This window comes from Myxine glutinosa, chromosome 8 (assembly GCF_964187855.1).
Source record: "Myxine glutinosa chromosome 8, kmMyxGlut1.1, whole genome shotgun sequence".
Lineage (NCBI taxonomy): Eukaryota > Metazoa > Chordata > Myxini > Myxiniformes > Myxinidae > Myxine > Myxine glutinosa.
This window is the reverse complement of record NC_136268.1, coordinates 144,502,490-144,526,213: the sequence shown is the minus strand read 5'-3', so window position 1 is coordinate 144,526,213 and position 23,724 is coordinate 144,502,490. Positions and strand designations below refer to the sequence as shown.

General features: G+C 44.9%; 1 protein-coding gene across 1 annotated transcript in view; it reads left to right on the top strand.

Moving 5' to 3' along the window:
* Nucleotides 1-23,724, top strand: part of DYNC2H1 (dynein cytoplasmic 2 heavy chain 1) — a 235,102-nt gene that overhangs the window by 108,676 nt on the left and 102,702 nt on the right. The window contains exons 21-26 of the mRNA XM_078784009.1: nt 4,215-4,325; nt 7,050-7,197; nt 7,421-7,620; nt 13,028-13,210; nt 17,341-17,523; nt 17,612-17,835. Of these exons, the coding sequence (XP_078640135.1) occupies nt 4,215-4,325; nt 7,050-7,197; nt 7,421-7,620; nt 13,028-13,210; nt 17,341-17,523; nt 17,612-17,835 (1,049 nt within the window). The remainder of the gene's footprint in view (nt 1-4,214; nt 4,326-7,049; nt 7,198-7,420; nt 7,621-13,027; nt 13,211-17,340; nt 17,524-17,611; nt 17,836-23,724) is intronic.

Below are 23,724 nucleotides of genomic sequence, written 5' to 3'. Positions count from 1 at the left end.
CCATCTCCAACCTACCCTTTCTGTCGAAAGTTTTGGAACGCGCTGTAGCCACTCAACTCAAACATCACCTCTCTGCCAATAACCTGTATTAAACATTCCAATCCGGATTCTGCTCCAACCACAGTACTGAAACTGCTCTCCTCAAAATCACCAACGACCTTCTCCTCTCCTCTGACGCTGGCAACCTCAACATTCTCGTCCTCCTCGACCTCAGCGCTGCCTTTGACACCATCGATCACACCATCCTCCTCACCCGACTTGAATCCACCTTTAACGTCACCGGCACTGCCCTCTCTTGGATTAAATCATACCTCTCTGACAGACGCCAGTTCATCTCCATCAATAACTGCAAATCCCCCACTGCTCCCCTCCCCCAAGGTGTCCCCCAAGGTTCAGTTCTTGGCCCCCTCCTCCTCTTCATCCTTTACCTGTCCCCCCTCGGTCACTTAATCCGCCGTCATGGTCTCCAATTCCACTGCTTCGCCGATGACATCCAGCTTTTCATATCCACCAAGACTGTCTCCACCGACACCCACTCTATCCTGACAAACTGCATCTCTGAAATAAAATCCTGGCTTCAAATCAACTTCCTCAAACTTAACTGTGATAAATCTGAAATAATCATCATTGGCCCAAAAACGCTCACAAAATCCACCCATAACTTTGCCCTCAACATCGACGGTATCCCAGTATCCACCTCCCCTCTCATCCGGAATCTTGGCGTCATCTTTGACCAAACCCTCTCCTTCGACAAATACACTAAACAGATCACAAAGACAGCCTTCTTTCACCTGAAAAACATCGCCCGTCTCCGCTCATCCCTCTCCTCCACGGCTGCAGAAACCCTCATCCACGCCTTCATCACCTCCCGTCTGGATTACTGCAATAGCCTCCTCTATGGTTCACCCTCAACAATCACCAATAAACTCCAATACATTCAGAACTCTGCTGCCCGTCTACTCACCCATTCCCGGACCCGTGACCACATCACCCCCGTCCTTTACAAGCTTCACTGGCTCCCCATCTCCACGAGAATCCATTACAAAATCCACCTCTTGACCTACAAAGCCCTCCATAACCTGGCCCCATCCTACCTGGCTGACCTCCTCTCCAGACACACTCCCACCCGCAATCTCCGCTCTGCTGGTACCAACCTCCTGACCCCCCCCCCCCCCCCCATCCGGACCAAATTCAGATCCTGGGGGGACAGGGCCTTCTCCATCGCTGCTCCCACCCTCTGGAACTCACTACCTCACACCATCAGAGACTCCTCCTCACTCACCACATTCAAAACATCACTCAAGACCCACCTGTTCAGCACTGCATTCAACATTCAACCCACAGCATTTAACCCCTGACTATCACTTCTCCTTCTCCCTCCTTTTGCTTTTTTTTTTTTTTTTTTTTTTTTTTTTTTGTATACAACATCGAGGCTCGTGAAAGAGCGAACATTAATCACACAGAAAGACAAACCGACACATAAAACATATAACATCGGGAGCGGTAGACAAGATGGGGAGAGAGGGGGAAGGACACAAACACAACATTTGAGAGCAGGGACCGAGAGACATGGAGACATCGAGAGATCTGAGAGAGGGCGAGGGCTTTGGGGGGGGGGGGGGGGGGGGATGGGAAGGGGGCGGTGGGAGAGGTATAAGACATATGGACACTGCCAGGACTTCCAGGAAAGAAGTTGGAATTTCAAACAAGGTGGATCTGGGGTGAATTCGCAGGGGTAGAAAAGATCAAGGTTTTGGATGGGGGAAGATAAGAGATGGTGGTGAACAGCTGTTTTAAAGACCTGGAGGGAGGAGTGGGATTGAAGGGAGTGAGGGAGTTTGTTCCAGAGGCGGGAGAAAAGAGGAATGAAAGAGCGAAGGTGAGCAGAGAGCCGAGATTTCGGCAGTTTAACCATCAGAGGGTTGCTGGCAGATCTTGTGCGACCTGTAGGAATATTTGGGGGACAGAGCACAGAGAGAGCTGGGGGTGCAAGGCCGGAGAGGAGTCGGTAGAAGACAGAAAGACCACCTACCTGCCTGCGGTGAGAAAAGAGGTGCGGGAGAAATTGAAAGGCCCTCAGAGATAGCTTCATCACGGGAGATTCCAATAATTCTGAAAGCTTTGGTTTCAACAGCGTGAAGCCGAGCTAGGTGTGAGGCAGGAGCACCGGCCCATAGGGGAGAACAGTATTCCATTGAGCTGCGGATGAAAGCCTTGTATGTGGTGAGGAGCTCAGGTGTGCCGAGGAAGGACTTCGCACGACGGAGGATGCCCAGTCGGCGACTGGCTTTGGAGGCCAGCTTGGAAATGTGGTTTTCCCAAGAAAGATCATGGCAGATAGTGAGACCCAAAAGCTTGAGCGACAGAACTTCTTGGAGAGGATTGTTGAGAAAGTAGATGGGAGGGTTGTCCAGTCGATCTTTTCGGAGAGACATAGTAAGAGTGTGAGATTTGTCAGGATTGAAAGACATGTTCCACTTGTTTGACCAGTCTGTGATTTTGTCCAAGTCTTCAGAGAGTGAGGAGGCTGCAGACTGCCGATCTGAGGGAAGAGTAATGGAGCGGCAGAGAGTGGAGTCATCAGCAAAGAGATAGAGAGGATTTTCAAGAGAGTCAGAGAGATCATTGATGAAGACCAGAAAAAGCACGGGGCCCAGAACACTGCCTTGGGGAACTCCAGCCTGAACAGGAAGAGGAGATGAGAGAAACCCATTCAGGGCCACACGTTGACGACGAATAGAGAGGAAGTCCGCCAGCCATGCGTGGAGATTTCCATGGATACCAAAGGAGGAGAGTTTGGTGAGCAGAGCGGGGTGCCAGACCGTGTCGAAGGCACGTGATGTGTCGAGGGAGACAGCTCTAATTTCCTGTTTGGCATTGAGGACCTCCATCCATTGTTGAGACAGCAGAAGCAGCATGTCCAGAGTAGAGTGACCTGGTCTGAAACCAAATTGATGATCAGAGATCAAGCCATTGGAGAAGAGGAAAGATTTCATATCCGAAGCAATGATGGATTCCATGACTTTGCTGATAATTGGGAGAAGGCTGATTGGTCTGTAGTTGCTAGTATCTGTTTTTGCACCTTTTTTGTGCAAAGCGGTGATGTTGGCTGATTTCCAAGCAGATGGCAGTTGACCTTGAGCAAAAGAGAGGGTGAAGAGAACAGAGAGAGGGTGAGATAGAGCAGCAGAGCAGGATTTTAGGACCCGTGGGCTGATGCCGTCGGGTCCAGTTGCAGAATCATTATTTATTTCCCTATATATTTAAATATTTCCCTATTGATTCTTGTCTTTTTGCAATTGTTGTTTTCATGTTTTGTTATGCATTATGTTTTGCACTCTGTCAAAGCGCCTTTGGGCTTCATGAAAAGCGCTATACAAAATAAATGAATTATTATTATTATTATTTAAAAAATTGGGGTCGAAGGCGGTGGATGAGGGCTTGAGTGACTGCTGCTCCTGGTCCTGTTTAAAAAAAAATCATTTATTTGCAATATAATATATTAACTTTAGGTTTATCGACTAAAGTTACCTGTGAGAGTGATTGAGATAGCGGATCAGGCTCATCTTCAGATTCAGAAGCACCATAATCGGCGACCATCATCACCATGATCGTCTGACGATGACGACTATCATCACCATATTTTAATGTGGCCGCGAAAAGCCATGAAAACGTAAAGCACAGGGCCGCAAATGTAAATGTAGAATCGGGTCACATGGTATCAACCGTGAATACGCGGAGTCCGCGAATGTTGGGACCACGAATGTCATGGTCCATTGGTATATACTGAAAGACTGTGTGGTGTGTCGTGTTCTATGAACTCACTTGTTGTCTATTTGAGTTCATACATCCTTTGTAAAATATGTCCTCATAGACGTCTATTTGTCCTTGAGAATTTTATTTTTCGGCAGCACCACCCAAAATACCCATAACTAAATAGAGAAGTGAGTGGTGTCTACATGTGTGTGCGTTACTGCACACGTACAGTATACAATATTCCTTTTTAAATGAAGCTTAAGCAAAATTATGTCTTTTTACAAGATTATTTAAATGTATTATCTTACAGTATTCTGTTTTTCTGATATTAATAATATTGATCATGAGTCAGTTTATTGATCCTTTTGTGTTCTTGATTTTGTCCAATTTGCATACCAATCCAACGCATTAATTGTCTCGTCTTCCTTGTTTACCTGACACATGCATTGTTTTTACAGGTGTGGCTGTCGGACCTGTCAGCCGAGGTTCAATCAACTCTGCGTCAGTTACTAATCGATTGTCTGCACACCAGGTCTGACAACTTGGGCCTCTCTCTCTTTCCATCACAGGTAACCATACATTGCCAGGTTTTGTTTCATTTTGCACCCATAAAGACAGAGATTGAGGAGTCATTTATATGAGTAGACCATCATCTGAAAATTAACATCAATGTAAACATTAAAATATGACTTTTTTGCAGGACATTTTCTTTATTTTTAGCTCACCTGGACTTTAGTTCGGTGAGCTTATACAATCGAGCAGTGTCCATGGGTAAGTTAGTTAGTTAGTCAATCAGTGAGTCTGCAAAATCTTCAATCCTTATTGGTTGAACCAAACACACAATTTTGATTAAACCTGGCCACAAACTTCATATCTGATGCCTAACGAAGGTATATTAACCACATCAAAATCTGCGCTCATTTACGGGTTAAAATCATGGCTAAAATGTTTTTTTAAATTCATTTCCTAACCTACAAGGGGACATTGCATCATAAATACAGCCGTGCCCTCAGCCAAAAACCTGACCTGCAATCTGTAAAAACATGACCTGTAACCTAGAAAACATGACCTGTACTCTGCAAAAACATGAAACATGACCTATAATCTGTAAAGACATGACCTGTAATCTGTAAAAACATAACCTGTAATCTGTAAAAACATTACCTGTACTCTATAAAAACATGAAACATGACCTGTAATCTGTAAAAACATGACCTGTAATCTGTAAAAACATGACCTGTAACCTGTAAAAACATGACCTGTAACTTGTGAACATCGGGGCATTACCCTTGGTGCTCACCTGGTGGAATAAACAGTATATTGCACCGACTAAAGGTATTTTAAACCAATTTCAATGGTTGCTAGAAGACAGGGCAGCATGTAGAATCATACCAACATAATAATAAAATTTTAAACAAACAAACCAAAAAATACCTATTTTGGGGGTAACCCCCCTGTAGACCCCCAAAGGGGCAGATTTTTTTTTTTATGTCATGAAGAAACTTTGGTACAGCTCTGGTGGTGAAAGTTGTGGTCAAGTTTCATCGAAAGTGTGTGTAGTTTTAAAGAAGAAAGAAAAAATACCTATTTTGGGGGGGGGGGGGGGGTCAAACCTGGACCCACTTTGACCTGCTGTTCTTGAGGCATTCAGTATATCGAATTGGAACTTTTCACTTCCCATTGGAACATTTTCAGTTTTGGGGATGGTTGTTTCACTTGCGTGCCATTCAAATATATTGTTGCGGATTCGGGGGTCGGCGCTCCCCTTACCAAGGGGGGGGGGGGGATTAATCCCCTGGTCTTTTAAGCTGGCCGTCCCCCAATCCTGGAAATTATAACGCTCCTTCCCGGTCGAGATTGGCCAGGGTGATTGGTCAATGGAGTCCCAAATACCTGAGTGCCAATCCGACCGCAAAGCAGGGAAATAACTCCCGCTCGGACCGCGGACAAGATGGAAATTGCCGAGCGGTTTAGCAATCCGAAGCCCGAGCCATTAACAAAGGACTAAACCTGATCCTGAGCGGTTTCCCAAATCGTGCCACAGGTACTCAATGGAGAGAAAGGGCGAAGACGATCGAATGGAGAGGAAACCAAAAGGTAAGGAAGAACAAAGGATTTATTACAACAACCAAAGAAGAGGAAACGAAAGGGAAGAATGTACAAGAAGAAGAAGAAGCAGGACACAGAGCAAGCTTATCTATACAGTCTTACTTAACCCCAGGACAACAAACAGACTTACACGGGAGGGTAGTGGTAGGAGGAGAAGGGTCCAAGCAGATGGTTCAGGCGATGGGATCCGGCCCCGGTCCACTCGAGTCCAGGTTCCAGGTCCGCGGCGAAGAACGGCCGGCAGCTTCGCGTGTCGTTGGTGCACGACCGGACCTTTGCATATGCGAGGGCTGGACTGCTGCGTACGTAATATGTGCGCCTGCTGCCTCTCTCTCTCTCTCTCTCTCTCAATGGTCATAAAGCGCCTTTCAAAAACGAGTTCATGAAACCGGAGCCCGCTGAAAGAAGTTCGTGACAATCGATCGCTCCCTGCGCAGTTCTTACACAATCAGCCGTCCCCCACGCAGTCCGTGAAAGGGCTTGGCGCGTGCGCTTATATAGTGCGCTTATAGATCAAGCCGCGCCACGCCCACCAGTAAGCTCACCTCAGCCCTGGTTGGTTCGTTGACAGGGCCACGCCTCGTTCTTGGCGCTCCGCCCCCTTCTTCTCCAGCTTGACCGCATGCGTAATGGCGGCCGGGGCGAGCGCTTAAGGCAGCGAAGGCTCAATGCAGCGAACGCTGCTGGCAAGGCCGCGTAACCAATTTAGAGAGAGAGAGTGCAAAATGAACGGAATGGGGCCTTTCTTATTTGATTAATACAACGCAGATGCAACTATTGGGAACACAGCCTTATCTAAAGACAGACTAAGGAAATAACTGAAAGTCCTATGGTGACCTACGTGTTGCTTGTGGACTAGCTATGGGTGCGACCTTATTAAATGATAGGATATTTACAAGAGTTATTATTTACAAGTATTTACAAGTGAGGGGTTCTCAAAACCGCAACAATATTGTGTGCATATTACGGCTTGTACGACTTATCTTCCTGAAAATCATTGTCTTTCATCTTTTTAATCCATCTTGGCGGTTTCTAAAAAGAAGCAAAGTCTGCACATTGCTTCGGCTATGTTGATACGTTTCAGATATAATTTATTTGATTTTGCTTGTCTTCTGCCCTGCAGTAATTCAGGTTTTGGATGCTTTATCAATGCTGTCTTTAATAATGCCTCCTGTGTCAATCAGATATTGTGTCTTGCCGAGGAGATTCGCTTCACGGAGCAGGTAGAACATGCCTTACCTGCAGGCATGCTGTCTCGGCTTCAAGAACAGTTGCAATCCAAGCTTGAGACTTACACTGCCAGCAGGACATATTCTGCCAACGACATTGATGGTGCATGTGACCTTGATGTTGTTATATCTGCATCACTGGTATCACCTAACTTGCAGTAAATGTATTTTATTTTGATTTTTGCTAAATATCTTGCTCACAGTTCATTCATCTCGTATAATGTTATTTTTACGGATGATTTCTCCATCGAAATGTTCCTCCCGTGTTCCTTAGCAAGTGCTGGAGTTAATTTAATTATTAATTTTGTCACGTTTGCTGCTCTTAGAGGCACTGGGCCTCAAACTGAAGGCACTGGTGCTGGACTTGCTTCATCATCTGTCGTTGTTGAAAGAGCTTCTCCAGTCTGGTGCTCGGTCCACTGACCATTGGTGCTGGCAACGAAACTTGCGCTTTTACAAGCGACCCGATGGCACGTGCATTGTCCGTATGGTCGATGCTGAGTTTGTCCACAGTTACGAGTACCAGGTGAGTTGACTCTTCTTCTCATAGTCAGCCTTCTTTATGTGTCAGCCAGTGTTGATAATGATTCCATAGCTCGTTTTAAATACGGTTCCCTCATTTATTTATTTTTGTATACTGAATCGAGGCTCGTGAAAGAGTTAACATTTATTTCACAAACAAATCAACCAGACAAACAAAACACACAAAAAGAGGGAGCGGAAGACAAGATGGGGAGAGAAGGGGAAGCACACAACCACAACATTTGAGAGCAGAGAGAAGTGTGGGAGGGAGAGGGCGGTGGGGAGAGGTATAAAACACAAGGGGACCGAAATTAGCGGGGGTAGAAAAGATCAAGGTTTTGGATGGGGGAGGATAAGAGATGGTGGTGAACAGCTGTTTTAAAGACCTGGAGGGTGCAGTGGGATTGAAGAGAGTGAGGGAGTTTGTTCCAGAGGCGGGAGAAAAGAGGAATGAAGGAGTGAAGGTGAGCAGAAAGTCTTGATTTTGGCAGTTTAACCATAAGAGGGTTGCAGGCAGATCTTGTGCGACCTGTAGGAATATTTGGGGGACAGAGCCCAGAGAGGGCTGGGGGGGCAAGGCCAGAGAGGAGTCGGTAGAAGACGGAAAGACCACCAACCTGCCTGCGGTGAGTGAGTGAAAGGCCCTTGGAGTTAGCTTCATCGCGGGAGATTCCAATGATTCTGAACGCTTTGGTTTCAACAGCGTGCAGACGGGCTAGGTGTGAGGCAGGAGCACCAGACCAGAGGGGAGAGCAGTATTCCATAGAGCTGCGGATGAAAGCCTTGTATGTGGTGAGGAGCTCAGGTGTGCCAAGGAAGGACTTCGCACGACGGAGGATGCCCAGTCGGCGACTGGCTTTGGAGGCCAGATTTGAAATGTGGTTTTCCCAGGAAAGATCATGGCAAATAGTGAGACCCAAAAGCTTGAGTGACAGAACTTCTTGGAGAGGATTGTTCAGAAAGTGGCTGGGAGGGTTTTCCAGTCGGTCTTTTCGGAGAGACATCGTAAGAGTGTGAGATTTATCAGGATTGAAAGACATGTTCCATTTGTTTGCCCAGTCTGTGATTTTGTCCAGGTCTGCAGAGAGTGAGGAGGCTGCAGACTGCCGATCTGAGGGATGAGGAATGGAGCGACAGAGAGTAGAGTCGTCAGCAAAGAGATAGAGAGGATTTTCAAGAGAGTCAGAGAGATCATTGATGAAGACCAGAAAAAGCACAGGGCCCAGAACACTACCTTGGGGAACTCCAGCCTGAACAGGAAGAGGAGATGAGAGAAACCCATTCAGGGCCACACGTTGACTACGACCAGAGAGGAAGTCCGCCAGCCATGCGTGGAGATTTCCATGGATACCAAAGGAGGAGAGTTTGGTGAGCAGAGCAGGGTGCCAGACCGTATCGAAGGCACGTGAAATGTCAAGGGAGACGGCTCTAATTTCCTGTTTGGTGTTGAGGACCTCCATCCATTGTTGAGAAAGCAGAAGCAGCATGTCCAGAGTAGAGTGACCAGGTCTGAAACCAAATTGATGATCAGAGATCAAGCCATTGGAGAAGAGGAAAGATTTCATATCTGAAGCAATGATGGATTCCATGACTTTGCTGATAATTGGGAGAAGGCTGATTGGTCTGTAGTTGCTGGGATCTGTTTTTGCACCTTTTTTGTGCAAAGCGGTGATGTTGGCTGATTTCCAAGCAGATGGCAGATGACTTTGAGCAAAAGAGAGGGTGAAGAGAACAGAAAGAGGGAGTGAAAGAGCGGAAGAACATGATTTTAGGACCCGTGGGCTGATGCCGTCAGGACCAGTTGCAGAATCAGAGTCGAGGGTTGACAGAAACTTTTCCACCTTGTCAGGAGGAAAGGACACAGAGTCCAGGAGCAGCTGGGTACAACTGGGTACGGTGGGTACAGAGAGGGATGGGTTTGGGACACAAGATTTAGAGGCAAACATTGAGTTGAGGCATTCAGCTTTTTCACGTGCGGAGTCAGCCGTTAAGCCGTTTGAGGTGAGGGAGGGGATGGAGGGGGAACAAACACCAGAAACAGATTTGACCAGACGCCACCAGGATTTGGAAGAGGGAGACAGATAAGAGAGTTCGGTCTTGAGAACGGTGAGATATTGTTTCCTGGCTCTCCTGAGGGTGGACACACACTTGTTTCGGGCTTTGTGAAAGGAAATGAGATTTCCTTCCGTTGGATTTGCTTTCCAGGAGACGAAAGCAAGTTGTTTCAGGGCAACAGCCTCACCACAAGATTCCGTGTACCATGGACGGGAGGAAGGGTATGACAACTGAAGACGAGATGGGATAAATATGTGCATGAGAGAGAGCAATTTACTTTGAAAGAATTCCCAGGATGAGTTGATGTCAGAGGCGGTAGAGATGGGAGACCAGTCCAGATGATTGATGGCTGCTTGAAGACCGTGCCAGTTGTCCTGAGTGAAATGCCAGACTCGTCGACGCTGAGGAGGCTCTCTGAGAATGGTCAGAGAGATGTCCACTTTGACAAGCACATGATCAGATGAGCCGATTGGAGCAGAAGAAGAGCAGCAGACATTTTCAGGGAAGTTTGTCATAACCAAATCCAGAAGAGAAGATGCTCCGTTGACTGAGATCCGGTCGGGAAATTGACAGATTGTGTCAGTCCCAGTGAGTCGCAGAATTCCTTTGCTGAAGAGCCATGGCTGGTGAGAGAGGTACCCACACCCAGCCAACTGGCATGGTGACAATTGAAATCACCACATATGAGGAAGAGAGAGTTGGGATGGGTAGATAGAAGTTGGTCCATATTATCAGACAGTGAGATGTAGATGGAGTCATCGCTGTTTGGTGGACGGTACAACACACATATGAAGAAAAGGTGGGAGCGAAGGGGAAGCCGTAGCCAAAGGTATTCCTGGGGGTGAGGTGGAGAGAGGGCAGTGGAGGGCGAGTGAGGAAGAGAGTTTTTTATAAAGATAGCAACCCCACCTCCAGGACGAGGCTCAGGTCTATCATACCGGAGGAGGGAGTAACCTGGGAGAGATACCAAGGCATCAGAGACATCATGAAGGAGGAAAGTTTCTGTTAAGCAGATCACATCTGGTTTGTCAGAAGCAACCTGTATGGAGAGGTCAGTCAAGTTTGAGTGAAGGCCCCGGATGTTTGAGGTCCATACCGTTAATGAAGAGGAAGGGGGAGCATCGGGTCCAGAACAGGGGGGGGGGGGGGTAGGGTAAGATGTGGAAGAGGAGGAAGAGGTAGGGAGAGCTGTTGAAGGTGTGTCAGAGATTTCAGAGATTTCAGAATAGCTTGGAGAAAGGGAAGAATGGGGCGGACAAAAGGTTTGATGGAGATGGGTGAGGCACAGTGAGGTGTTATTTGAGGAGGGGGAAGAGCGAGGCAGAAGGTTGGGGGAGATGAAGGTGAAAGTTGGAAGGGGGAAGAAGCAGGGAGGATGCTTTGAGGAGGAGGGGTGAGAGGGGAGTCTAGGAGGGGAGGAGCGAGGGAGAGTCTCGGAGGGGAGGGGTGTGGGGGGAGTTTAGGAGGGAGGGGAGGGAAGGGGCAAGGGGGGAGATTTGAAAGGGATGGGTGATGGGGAGGATTTGGAGGGGAGGGGTGAGATTGGATTTTGAAAAGTGTACGATTCATGGGAAACGAACATTTTTTGCAAAATGCGTTTGAGACCTTCGAGTTAAACATACGTTTGAGGACACTGGAGGAGGGGTGGAGTTCTGGATAGTTTAGGGAATGTAGAAAGGAGGAACTGTAAGAGATGGTATTATATATTTTTTTTGGAATGAATAGATTTGGTGAGCAAGACGAAAGCATCCTTTTGTAGGAAAAGAAGAAAAGGGTGTTATAATATATGAGAGAAAATAGTTGTTCAGGGGAGAGATTATACATTTGTGATCGCGTGATCGCGAACGAAGAACGAACGAACAAAAAGAACAACAAATAAACGAATAAGACCTGGGAAGGAAATGTTTTTTGGGGTTTTTTTTTTTTTGTGAGTAGAGATATTAAAAAAGGAGGTATGGGGTGAACGACTGGGACGAAACAGAGAACGAAAATAATTTCAGCGCATTCGACGAATCGCTGAGAGAAAAACAAAACCACAAGGTCGGAGACGGTACGGTAGCCAAGCCTACAAGTACTAGGCCGCAGAATACTCGATACGCATTAACCGACGATTGTGTATACATGTACGAAAAATTAGCACCGAAAATTTTCCAAAAAGATACGCTATAGGTACACACCCCGAAAGATAGATACAATCTCGACAAAAACACAATTGAGAAATATCACTTAGCTTCGAAAGCGTGAGCGCATGGAACAGCTTCGAAAAGACGTGACCTCGCCGTGATCTCGCGAGATCGAGTTGATAACACTGTTGATAACATGTTGATAATATGATAACAAACATGTTGAAAAACTATTTACATTCCTAATTTACCCGCAAGGTCGTCCCACAAAGTAGTTCAAATAATATGCACAAATCCGCTCATTAATATTCATGACCCCGGAAGTACTGTAGCTAGTGATGCGTTGATTGTCAGGGAGGAATTAACACATCTATTGTCCTGCTGACAGTTTTTCTAACTATGGTAGTTGATCTAGCTTCTTCTTGTACTCCAAATCGACTTGTCTATGAATAAAGGAAAGAAAAATGGGGAAATTAGCCAATTCGACTTGTACTCCACATCGACTTATGGGCTGAAAAATACGATGTATAGGTAGAGGAGGTAAAGTCCCAGGCCGGGTAGAGGAGGTAAAGTCCCAGGCCGGGTAGAGGAGGTAAAGTCCCAGGCCGGGTAGAGGAGGTAAAGTCCCAGGCCGGGTAGAGGAGGTAAAGTCCCAGGCCGGGTAGAGGAGGTAAAGTCCCAGGCCGGGTAGAGGAGGTAAAGTCCCAGGCCGGGTAGAGGAGGTAAAGTCCCAGGCCGGGTAGAGGAGGTAATGTCCCAGGCCGGGTAGAGGAGGTAAAGTCCCAGGCCGGGTAGAGGAGGTAAAGTCCCAGGCCGGGTAGAGGAGGTAAAGTCCCAGGCCGGGTAGAGGAGGTAATGTCCCAGGCCGGGTAGAGGAGGTAAAGACAGTAAACCGGTCGAGGTGTACTCGTATAGGGATAACCTCGGATGTGCAGTTATGTTCTGAATTACTTGATAATTACTAGATTTATTTCTGGCCTTTGCTCTTCTATCTACATATTATAATCCTGTACAGTCCAAGTTGTAATGTCCATTTTGATTTTTTTTTGATCTGCACTGTTTTACATACTAAATTACTCCGATATCGAACAGATAAGCCGACTAGGCCAAAAACATCACATTTTCAGATAAGACTTAACATTACCTTTTCATACTTTGCACTATTTGGGAACAAAGGTGCAAGAGATTGATGAAAGCACATGGGTTTTTATTGTATTACCCTCCCGTTTCCAGGGCAATTCCCCGAAGCTCGTTCGTACTCCACTCACTGACCGGTGTTTCCTGACGCTGACCCAAGCAATGCGTATGGGTTTGGGTGGGAACCCATACGGACCAGCTGGTACCGGCAAGACCGAGTCCGTGAAGGCTCTGGGAGCTCTGCTTGGGCGTCAAGTTCTGGTGTTCAACTGTGATGAGGCAAGGCACTTGAGTTGGGAAAATATGCCTGGAAGTTTTATTTCCTTCGCCATCGACGGTGGACGGAGGTTATGTTTTCACGCCTATCTGTCAGTTTGTTTATTGGTCTGTGAGCAGAATATCTCAAAACATTATGGACGTATTCGGACGAAATGTGGACAGGTTGGATGTGGACAAGGCCGAATTGATTAGATTTTGGAGAAGATCCGGATCCGGATATGAGAATTTTCAAAGTGATTCTTCACCATTGAATTGTGAGGCCAAACACGATATGTAACACTATATCTCAAAACGTTGTGGACGGATTATGACAAAACTTGGTGGATGAACAAGCCAATTAGATGTTGGTGTGTGAAAAGGACGAATGGTCCGGTTGCAGATCCGGCCTGTTGGTGGAATACAAACTGTAAACTGTTCAACCTGGTGCAGGTATGAGCTCTACCGAATGCCATTCTAGATTTGCTCGCAGTCCTTTATTTATTGCTCATTATGAGTTGTTCATATGATACTTGCCATTTTGGAAAGTGTTGAGGATTAAGTAACTTTCACATGGAATAGGACAAAACGTTTTTTGAATGTACAATACTCAAGTGCATTTGCTCTAATCTCGATGTCATAAATGTTTTGCCATACAGAAGATGAAGATTGTTCTGAGTTCCTAGGATGGTAATCATCTTCACCTAATTGCTGTCAGCTCATTCTTCAATGAAAATAAATTGGAAAATATGTACAAAGGTTATAGTTTCAAAGTCGTCCATACTATGTAATTGCAATAATAATTACTATATATTAACATGATTTAGAAACATAATTTTCACCAATTTTTAAATATTCCTGTCATACAGAAACCTATGGTGGTTACAGGTGGATATGGGAAGGGGTCCAATTTAAGCAAAATGGTTAATCCTGTGTTTGGCTGATATCAGAAATTTCGCTACGGAACCTGTACTCAAACATCTCGATGTTAAAAATGTACTGCTTCTGGATCTTTTATGTGTACAATCAAGTGCAAGCGAACTGGACTGGTCATTGAAAGAGTTCAAAATTCCAGTGTGTTCCGATAATCTTTCACAGTATCTCGTGGAGAACATCTCTGGTTGGTTTAGCCAGAAATCTGGTATTCCTTCAACTCAGTTTTAGTGGGCCAAGTCATCTCGTGGAGAACATCTAGTTGCTTTAGTCAGAAATCTGGTATTCCTTTAACTCGGTTTTGGTGCACCAAGTCATCTCGTGGAGAACATCTGGTTGCTTTAGTCAGAAATCTGGTATTCCTTCAACTCGGTTTTGGTGCACCAAGTCATCTCGTGGAGAACATCTGGTTGCTTTAGTCAGAAATCTGGTATTCCTTCAACTCGGTTTTGGTGCACCAAGTCATCTCGTGGAGAACATCTGGTTGCTTTAGCCAGAAATCTGGTATTCCTTCAACACGGTTTTGGTGCACCAAGTCATCTCGTGGAGAACATCTGGTTGCTTTAGCCAGAAATCTGGTATTCCTTCAACTCAGTTTTGGTGCACCAAGTCATCTCATGGAGAACATCTGGTTGCTTTAGCCAGAAATCTGGTATTCCTTCAACTCGGTTTTGGTGCACCAAGTCATCTCGTGGAGAACATCTGGTTGCTTTAGCCAGAAATCTGGTATTCCTTCATTTCAGTTTTAGTGGGCCAAGTCATCCCGTGGAGAACATCTGGTTGCTTTAGTCAGAAATCTGGTATTCCTTCAACTCGGTTTTGGTGCACCAAGTCATCTCGTGGAGAACATCTGGTTACTTTAGTCAGAAATCTGGTATTCCTTCAACTCGGTTTTGGTGCACCAAGTCATCTCGTGGAGAACATCTGGTTGCTTTAGCCAGAAATCTGGTATTCCTTTAACTCGGTTTTGGTGCACCAAGTCATCTCGTGGAGAACATCTGGTTGCTTTAGCCAGAAATCTGGTATTCCTTCAACTCGGTTTTGGTGCACCAAGTCATCTCGTGGAGAACATCTGGTTGCTTTAGCCAGAAATCTGGTATTCCTTCAACTCAGTTTTAGTGGGCCAAGTCATCTCGTGGAGAACATCTGGTTGCTTTAGTCAGAAATCTGGTATTCCTTCAACTCGGTTTTGGTGCACCAAGTCATCTCGTGGAGAACATCTGGTTGCTTTAGTCAGAAATCTGGTATTCCTTCAACTCGGTTTTGGTGCACCAAGTCATCTCGTGGAGAACATCTGGTTGCTTTAGCCAGAAATCTGTTATTCCTTTAACTCGGTTTTGGTGCACCAAGTCATCTCGTGGAGAACATCTGGTTGCTTTAGTCAGAAATCTGGTATTCCTTCAACTCGGTTTTGGTGCACCAAGTCATCTCGTGGAGAACATCTGGTTGCTTTAGCCAGAAATCTGGTATTCCTTCAACTCGGTCTTGGTCCACCAAGTCATCTCGTGGAGAACATCTGGTTGCTTTAGCCAGAAATCTGGTATTCCTTCAACTCGGTTCTGGTGCACCAAGTCATCTCGTGGAGAACATCTGGTTGCTTTAGCCAGAAATCTGGTATTCCTTCAACTCGGTTTTGGTGCACCAAGTCATCTCGTGGAGAACATCTGGTTGCTTTAGCCAGAAATCTGGTATTCCTTCAACTCAGTTTTAGTGGGCCAAGTCATCTTGTTGAGAACATCTGGTTGCTTTAGCCAGAAATCTGGTATTCCGTTAACTCAGTTTTAGTGCACCAAGTCATCTCGTGGAGAACATCTGGTTGCTTTAGTCAGAAATCTGGTATTCCTTCAACTCGGTTTTGGTGCACCAAGTCATCTCGTGGAGAACATCTGGTTGCTTTAGCCAGAAATCTGGTATTCCTTCAACTCGGTCTTGGTCCACCAAGTCATCTCGTGGAGAACATCTGGTTGCTTTAGCCAGAAATCTGGTATTCCTTCAACTCAGTTTTAGTGGGCCAAGTCATCTTGTTGAGAACATTTGGTTGCTTTAGCCAGAAATCTGGTATTCCGTTAACTCAGTTTTAGTGCACCAAGTCATCTCGTGGAGAACATCTGGTTGCTTTAGTCAGAAATCTGGTATTCCTTCAACTCGGTTTTGGTGCACCAAGTCATCTCGTGGAGAACATCTGGTTGCTTTAGCCAGAAATCTGGTATTCCTTCAACTCGGTCTTGGTCCACCAAGTCATCTCGTGGAGAACATCTGGTTGCTTTAGCCAGAAATCTGGTATTCCTTCAACTCAGTTTTAGTGGGCCAAGTCATCTTGTTGAGAACATCTGGTTGCTTTAGCCAGAAATCTGGTATTCCGTTAACTCGGTTTTAGTGCGCCAAGTCATCTCGTGGAGAACATCTGGTTTCTTTAGCCAGAAATCTGGTATTCCTTTAACTCGGTTTTGGTGCACCAAGTCATCTCGTGTAGAATATCTGGTTGCTTTAGCCAGGAATCTGGTATTCCTTCAACTCGGTTTTAGTGCGCCAAGTCATCTTGTTGAGAACATCTGGTTGCTTTAGCCAGAAATCTGGTATTCCTTCAACTCGGTGTTTGTGCGCCGTCATTTTTTGAGGATGTTGCACCAAAAGTAATGCATTTTCAACACTTCAGTAACAAAGAATCATTATTTTCCTGTCGGTCAAGTATCAAATCAACATTTTCGGGCAGATCTTGGGGATGGTGTACAAAGGAAAGGCCTCTCAGGCAGACATTTCAGCACTGCTGTGTAAGTGGTCGAAGAAATACCATCGGCCGTACGTGCATGTCGCGTCATATGAAAGTAACTCGCAGAATCCTCTGTCATGTTACGACAAATGTATCAATATGTGTATAATGAAATAATGTGTTTTAAATGATAGACAGGCCTGTAATTTTATGTCACTTCGTTTTTCACGCGAGTTGTTTGTAGTGTGTCTCAGATAATAATTTTGACCTTATTTTCCGAACAACCCACACGGGTGTGCACTTATTACTAAGCTGATGGACCCATGATTATGTGGCCTTTTATTGGTTGAAGGAGTGACCGTATCTCCTCTTAGTTTTTCTGACATCACATTGACATCTTATTCACTCTTGTAAGTCCATGGGGATAAAGTTCTTGTTTCCATTATATTAGTGGTTTTCTCCACGGATATTTTGTAGGTAGCCGCATTATCTGATATTTGAATCTCTGCAGGGCATCGACGTGGAGTCTATGGGACGCATATTTGTTGGCCTTGTGCGTTGTGGAGCCTGGGGGTGCTTCGACGAATTCAATCGCTTGGAGGAGAGTGTCCTCTCAGCGGTGTCCATGCATATACAGGCAATCCAGGATGCACTTCAGCAGCATGCATCGACTGTCCACATTCAAGGCAGTGAGGTAGGATGTCACCTTTTATCCGATTTTAACCATTTGACAGAAAGCAAGTCGTTTTGAAAATTCACCACTTTCTGTTGCTGTGGCACAGGTTGAATTGAATTCAAATTCAGGGATTTTCATCACTCTGAATCCAGCGGGAAAGGGCTACGGTGGACGGCAACGTTTACCGGACAATCTTCAGCAGCTGTTCCGGCCAGTGGCAATGGTTCACTCGGACAACGAACTCATCGCAACTGTGTTGCTTCAAGCAGAAGGCTTCCGAGAAGCACGAGATCTCGGTCGCAAGCTCCTTGCATTCTTTACGCTTGCCAGGCAAGGGTTTCACAGAATTTATCATTTTATGATTCTCTTTATTTATTTATAACCACCCCTTTCTGTTTGAGTACTTTAAAGGTGAGTATACAATTGGAACAGAACTGGTTTGATCAGACAATGTTAACCAGACCTGTTAAACAGTATTATATTTGGGCTTTAGTTGGTTTGGTAGGTCTGGCAGTCGTATATCACGTGATGATTGCCATGCTGGTTGGTAAGGCCTGTGCCATTTGGCGGTGTTCTGTGAATGTTTTTTTTTCCATCCCCATTATAGTCAAGTGCCCTCAATGAAAAACAGAACAGACCAGCAGGTCAAAAAAAAACAATCGGATTGAATGTTTGTTTTTAATGAAAACTAGCAAATACCATCCGGGGAGAGAGAGAGAGAGAGAGAGAGAGAGAGAGAGAGAGAGAGAGAGAGAGAGAGAGAGAGAGAGAGAGAGAGAGAGAGAGAGAGAGAGAGAGAGAGAGAGAGAGAGAGAGAGAGAGAGAGAGAGAGAGAGAGAGAGAGAGAGATAGAGATAGAGATAGAGATAGAGATAGAGATAGAGATAGAGATAGAGATAGAGATATATAGATAGAGATAGAGATAGAGATAGAGATATATAGATAGAGATAGAGATAGAGATATATAGATATATAGATAGAGATAGAGATAGAGATAGAGATATAGAGATAGAGATATAGAGATAGAGATAGAGATAGAGATATAGATATATAGATAGAGATAGAGATAGAGATAGAGATAGAGATATAGAGATATAGAGATAGAGATAGAGATAGAGATAGAGATAGAGATAGAGATAGAGATAGAGATAGAGATAGAGATAGAGATAGAGATAGAGATAGAGATAGAGATAGAGATAGAGATATAGATAGAGATAGAGATAGAGATATATAGATAGAGATAGAGATAGAGATATATAGATATATAGATAGAGATAGAGATAGAGATAGAGATATAGAGATAGAGATATAGAGATAGAGATAGAGATAGAGATAGAGATAGAGATAGAGATATAGAGATAGAGATAGAGATAGAGATAGAGATAGAGATATATAGATATAGATAGAGATAGAGATATATAGATAGAGATAGAGATAGAGATATATAGATATAGATAGAGATATAGAGATATGACTTTTTAGTCCTTTTATTACAAAAATATAAAAGTAACAATATACACGTTTTGCAATGAAATCAATAATGCCAAGAAGAAGAAGAAGCACCCAATGATCATCAAATAAGAAACAATCAGTATCTCACAACAGTATTCTAAATTCGTTTTCTTTAACCTCACAAAACACACCAAGTATCAACAAAGTTTTGAAAATTTCCGGCCTCGTTGGAAAGGGTAAATTCCAGTTTCAATCTTGCTGAGACTAATGCATTCAAACACAACATGATATTGCAGTGCTCTATCGGTTTGCCAGATAGTTTGTCTTTTCTTGTCAAATAAACAGCAAGTTTCGCAGTTGCTATTAGGAAATTAAACAGTTTAGATGCAGGATTCTGTTTAGGAGCAAAACCAAAGACGAAATTCCTCAAAGAAAAAGTAACATGCATTTCGTGTGCAATGTAATTCAACCAATGAAACAAAGGAAATAATCGGATACAGTCTATGAATGCATGAAACAAGTCCTCATTGACTGTACAGAAGGGACAACAAACAGATACAGGAGAAAAATGTCTAATAAACGTGTTGGAAGGAACAATCCAGTGGGCCAAACGCCACTGGAGATCACCTGTTCTTTTGGATGTGGGCTCACTATACATGGCTTCCCAGATAGGTTCGGAGGGGGGTCCTCCGGGTAACAATCCTTTCCATCGGGTAACTCCATTTAACGAAGGGTTCCCATTTAACAGCTTGAGGCACATCTTGTAGATGCCCTTGCTGTCCATTGTCTGGAAAAGCTTTGACCCATCGCTAACAGGGGGCAAATCGTTTTGAATGGGTTCAACAATCAATTTAGGCACTGTCGGCTCATTTAGATCTTCTTCTGTACCTCGAGTCCAAGTTAGGCCAAGTTGCCGTCCCACCTGAATCATTTTCCTCAAAATTTTTGCAATCATCCTATGGGACCAAATCCCTGTCAGGTCGGCGATTTCACTTACGGATTTCCAACCATACCCTGAGTCATGTCGGAGATGCCGCACCTTCACGATACCAGCTGCTATAAAGTGTTGGCAAAAATCTCGACTCTTTGGAATGTCGGGAAAGAGAGGGTTATAGAACAAAGGCTCGTGTGCCAGCATTTTCGTTACATATGTGTCCGCCTGACGACTCACAGAAAGACTCTGCCAGGCATTTAAGAGGCTTTGGTAAAAAGCAGGGAGAACCGATATGTCGACATGTTGGAGGTTCATTTGAAAAAGTTCAAACCCGTACCCGAGCCTACCCGCTCGCTGCAGTACAAGGCGTGCAGGGAGCCGGCCTGGCAGATGTTCCATGTAGAGGAGACGTTGAATGGACCGCAGCCGGAAGGCCATTAGGCGGGCTTTGATGTCGACGAGGTTGTGGCCACCCTCAGCCGAGGGGCGACATATCACATCGGGTCGTAGCCAGTGGTAGCCTCCCCAGAAGAAGTCCACCAGTTTGCCCTGGAGTGCTTTGAGTAGGGCCTCCGGCGGTTGCAGGCAGATGAACCTATGCCACAACATTGTGGCAACTAAGTTGTTGATCACTAGCACACGGCCCTTGAAGGACAAATGAGGTAAAACCCTTTTCCATCGGTTCAATCTTTCTCCCACTTGCTCAATTACCCCGTCCCAATTTCTTTGAGCATACTGTGGGGAACCAAGGAATATGCCCAAGTACTTAATTCCCTCACTTCCCCACAGCAACCCTGCGGGGAGGGATGGGGGCGGCTGTGGTACAGGCTGAAGAAGGTTGCGATAAAGGGAGGGTATCCATAACGTCTTGCTCTTGTTCCAATTGATTTTTAAAGAGGAGGCAGCGTGAAACTTTGATAGGCACTCAACAAGGATATCAATATCATCCTTATCTTTTACAAAGATGCAGACGTCATCCGCATAAGCACATAGGGTTAGCGGTGCACTCATGGGAGAAAGTGCTATTCCAGAAATCTTCTTTCTCAGTAGATTGAGAAGAGGCTCTAAAGAAAGAGCAAACAATAAACCAGAGACTGGGCACCCTTGCCGAACCCCTCTCCGAACCTTGATGGGGGGAGCCAGCACATTATTAATCTTAATTAAACTAAATACATCTGTGTATAGCAAGGAAATGTAGGAACGAAAGTTTGCTCTGAGGCCGCATGCCTGTAACACATGATGCATAAACTTATGGTCGATACTGTCAAATGCCTTTTCAAGATCAAGCGACATCATTCCAAAGTCTTCTTTAACACGGTTACCATCAATGAGATCTCTGATTAAAGAAATATTATCATGGATGGATCTTCCAGGAACACAGTAACTCTGTTCTGGCAGTACTAGATCACCAATAACCTTTTTTAGTCGATTAGCTAGTACTTTTGAAAAAAGCTTGTAGTCCGTGCACAGCAGGGAGATCGGTCGCCAGTTCACCAAAAGTCGGGGATCTTCAGTTTTCGGGAGCAAGCACACTACGGCTCTTCTTAGACTCAGCGGCATTATACCAGTCTGTATAGAAGTGTCCAAAACATTCAGCAACTCAGGGCCTAAAAGGTCCCAAAATGTCAGAAAGAATTCGGGAGGTAGACCGTCAATACCCGGAGCTTTCCCTGAATCCATGGCAGCAAGAGCACAGGTTAGCTCAAGGAGGGTGATTGGTAGGTCAAGCTCCAACCGTTGAGCCTCAGTTAGGGAGGGGAGGTGAGAGGTTAAATCCATCATTGTATCATTACAAACAGTCTGCTCCTCACAAAGTTTTGTATAGAATTCAATAATGTTTAGTCTAACATCATCCTCGTTGACAACAACGTTGCCTCTCGAGTCCAAAACAGAAGAGATTAGCCGTGATGGCTTGCTTAAGGATTCTAACTGAAAGAAAGACTTGTTTGGGGTGTCTGATAATTTTACATTCTGTATTCTAAGTCTAATTAACGTACCGGCTGCTTTCTCTTGAACTAACTCCCTTAAAAGAGCTTTCTTTACAAGCAATAACCGGTAATTGGCGTCATTGTTTTCATGAGCCAATTTACTCTCCAATTGTAGAATATCCAATTCCAACCGGGCCATTGTAAAGTGCTTGTCGTTTGTGCTGTGTGATTGGAAACATTGACAAAAAACCCGAATTTGAGATTTCATGTTATCCCACCATATGCTGGATGAAGAAAAGGAAGATTTCTTTGCTACTAGACTTGCCCAGAAAACACGAAAGGCTTCTTTAAACATACCATCTTCTAGAAGTCTAACATTAAACGTCCAATAAGCGCTCCTATTTGCGGGTTGAGGAAAGGAAAGGTTTAGGGTTACCATATGATGGTCTGAAAACACGGAAGGAAAAAGATTTGAAGAAACCGCAGTATTTTTAAAGGGTACGTTGATGTACCATCTGTCAAGTCTTGCCAAGGATACTCGACTATTGGCGCATCGACACCAGGTGTACTGGGATGTGTTTGGGTGGTGCAACCGCCAAACATCAACGAAGCCCATTGTGCTAAAAAAAATTGGATAAGTGTACATGGGACTCAGGATGGGGTTCGACAGAGTTTCTGTCAACCGATGGGTCGAAGGTGCAATTGAAATCACCTCCGACACACACACAATGATCAAAATCAACCGATCTTAAGTGATTTATCATTGAGGTGAAGAAGGACTTACGCTCTACGCTATCACTTGGCGCATACACATTAAAAATGGTGTAATGGAAGTTATGGCTTACTAGTTTGAGAGAGCTAAGCCGACCATTTATTACCTCCTGAAAATGGCATGACTCACACACGAGGCCTGGCTTCAGCAGGAAGCCGATTCCAGCAGATGAAGCTGATAAATTGCTGAAATAGCATTGGCTCTTAAAAAGTTGATGCCAGTTATGTTCCACATTTGGTGTGATGTGAGTTTCTTGAAGTAAGATCACATCCACCTTTTTCCGTTGAAATATGTTTTTTACTTGAACCTGGCGGAGGTGGCTAGCACCACCACCGTTAATATTTAAAGTTGCAAGTTTTATAGTTTTCATCCTGTATTGATGAAATCAGCCTGTGGCTGGGAACACTCTACACCTGCACGTGTGATGAATTTTCTTAACCTGTGGTATTGTGACTTATTCAGGTCAAATTGTTCAGGCGTTTTAATTATGGATTTTGCAGTGTGGATGAATGCAACCAAATCGGCAAAATAGTCTTTAATGACTATGTTACGCTGTCTGTACGTTTCGGCTAGAAACGACACGATGTGTTTGGGGGGTATCTGTGACTGAGATGCTGATGACTGTGACAGCTCAGTCACTTCCACCTCGTCCTCAGTCACTTCCACCTCGTCCTCAGACAGGTCTGATAATGTCCCACCTGGATCTTGGGCCTTACTTGCAGCTCTCACGAGCTCCTCTGGATGCATCTCCTGAGATTTCGTTGGGTACTCTGGTACACACTCACGAGCAGACTGGTGCTTACTTTCTTTATGTGTGCTTTGGCAAATGGCTGCAGATCTCTGCGTAGCCGGGGTTACGATTTCTGTTTGTAAGACAGAGCAATTTGTTTGGTCACCAGTCCGCTCAGCTACTGGAGGGGGAACCGGTAGGGCTTCGCGTTCAGGCTCAAAAATGGCCGCATTGTTCGGATCAATGTAGGCTTTATTCTCAGAGCCTGGGAAATCAGTAACATCCTCTTTTCCACTTTGGCGTTCGATATTTTCGTTTGCTGTAAACGTTTTGCCCTCTTTTGCAGAGACAGTGTCTCTGCCCAAGACAGCCTTCTTTATCGCACCATCGGGGCTATTTGTTA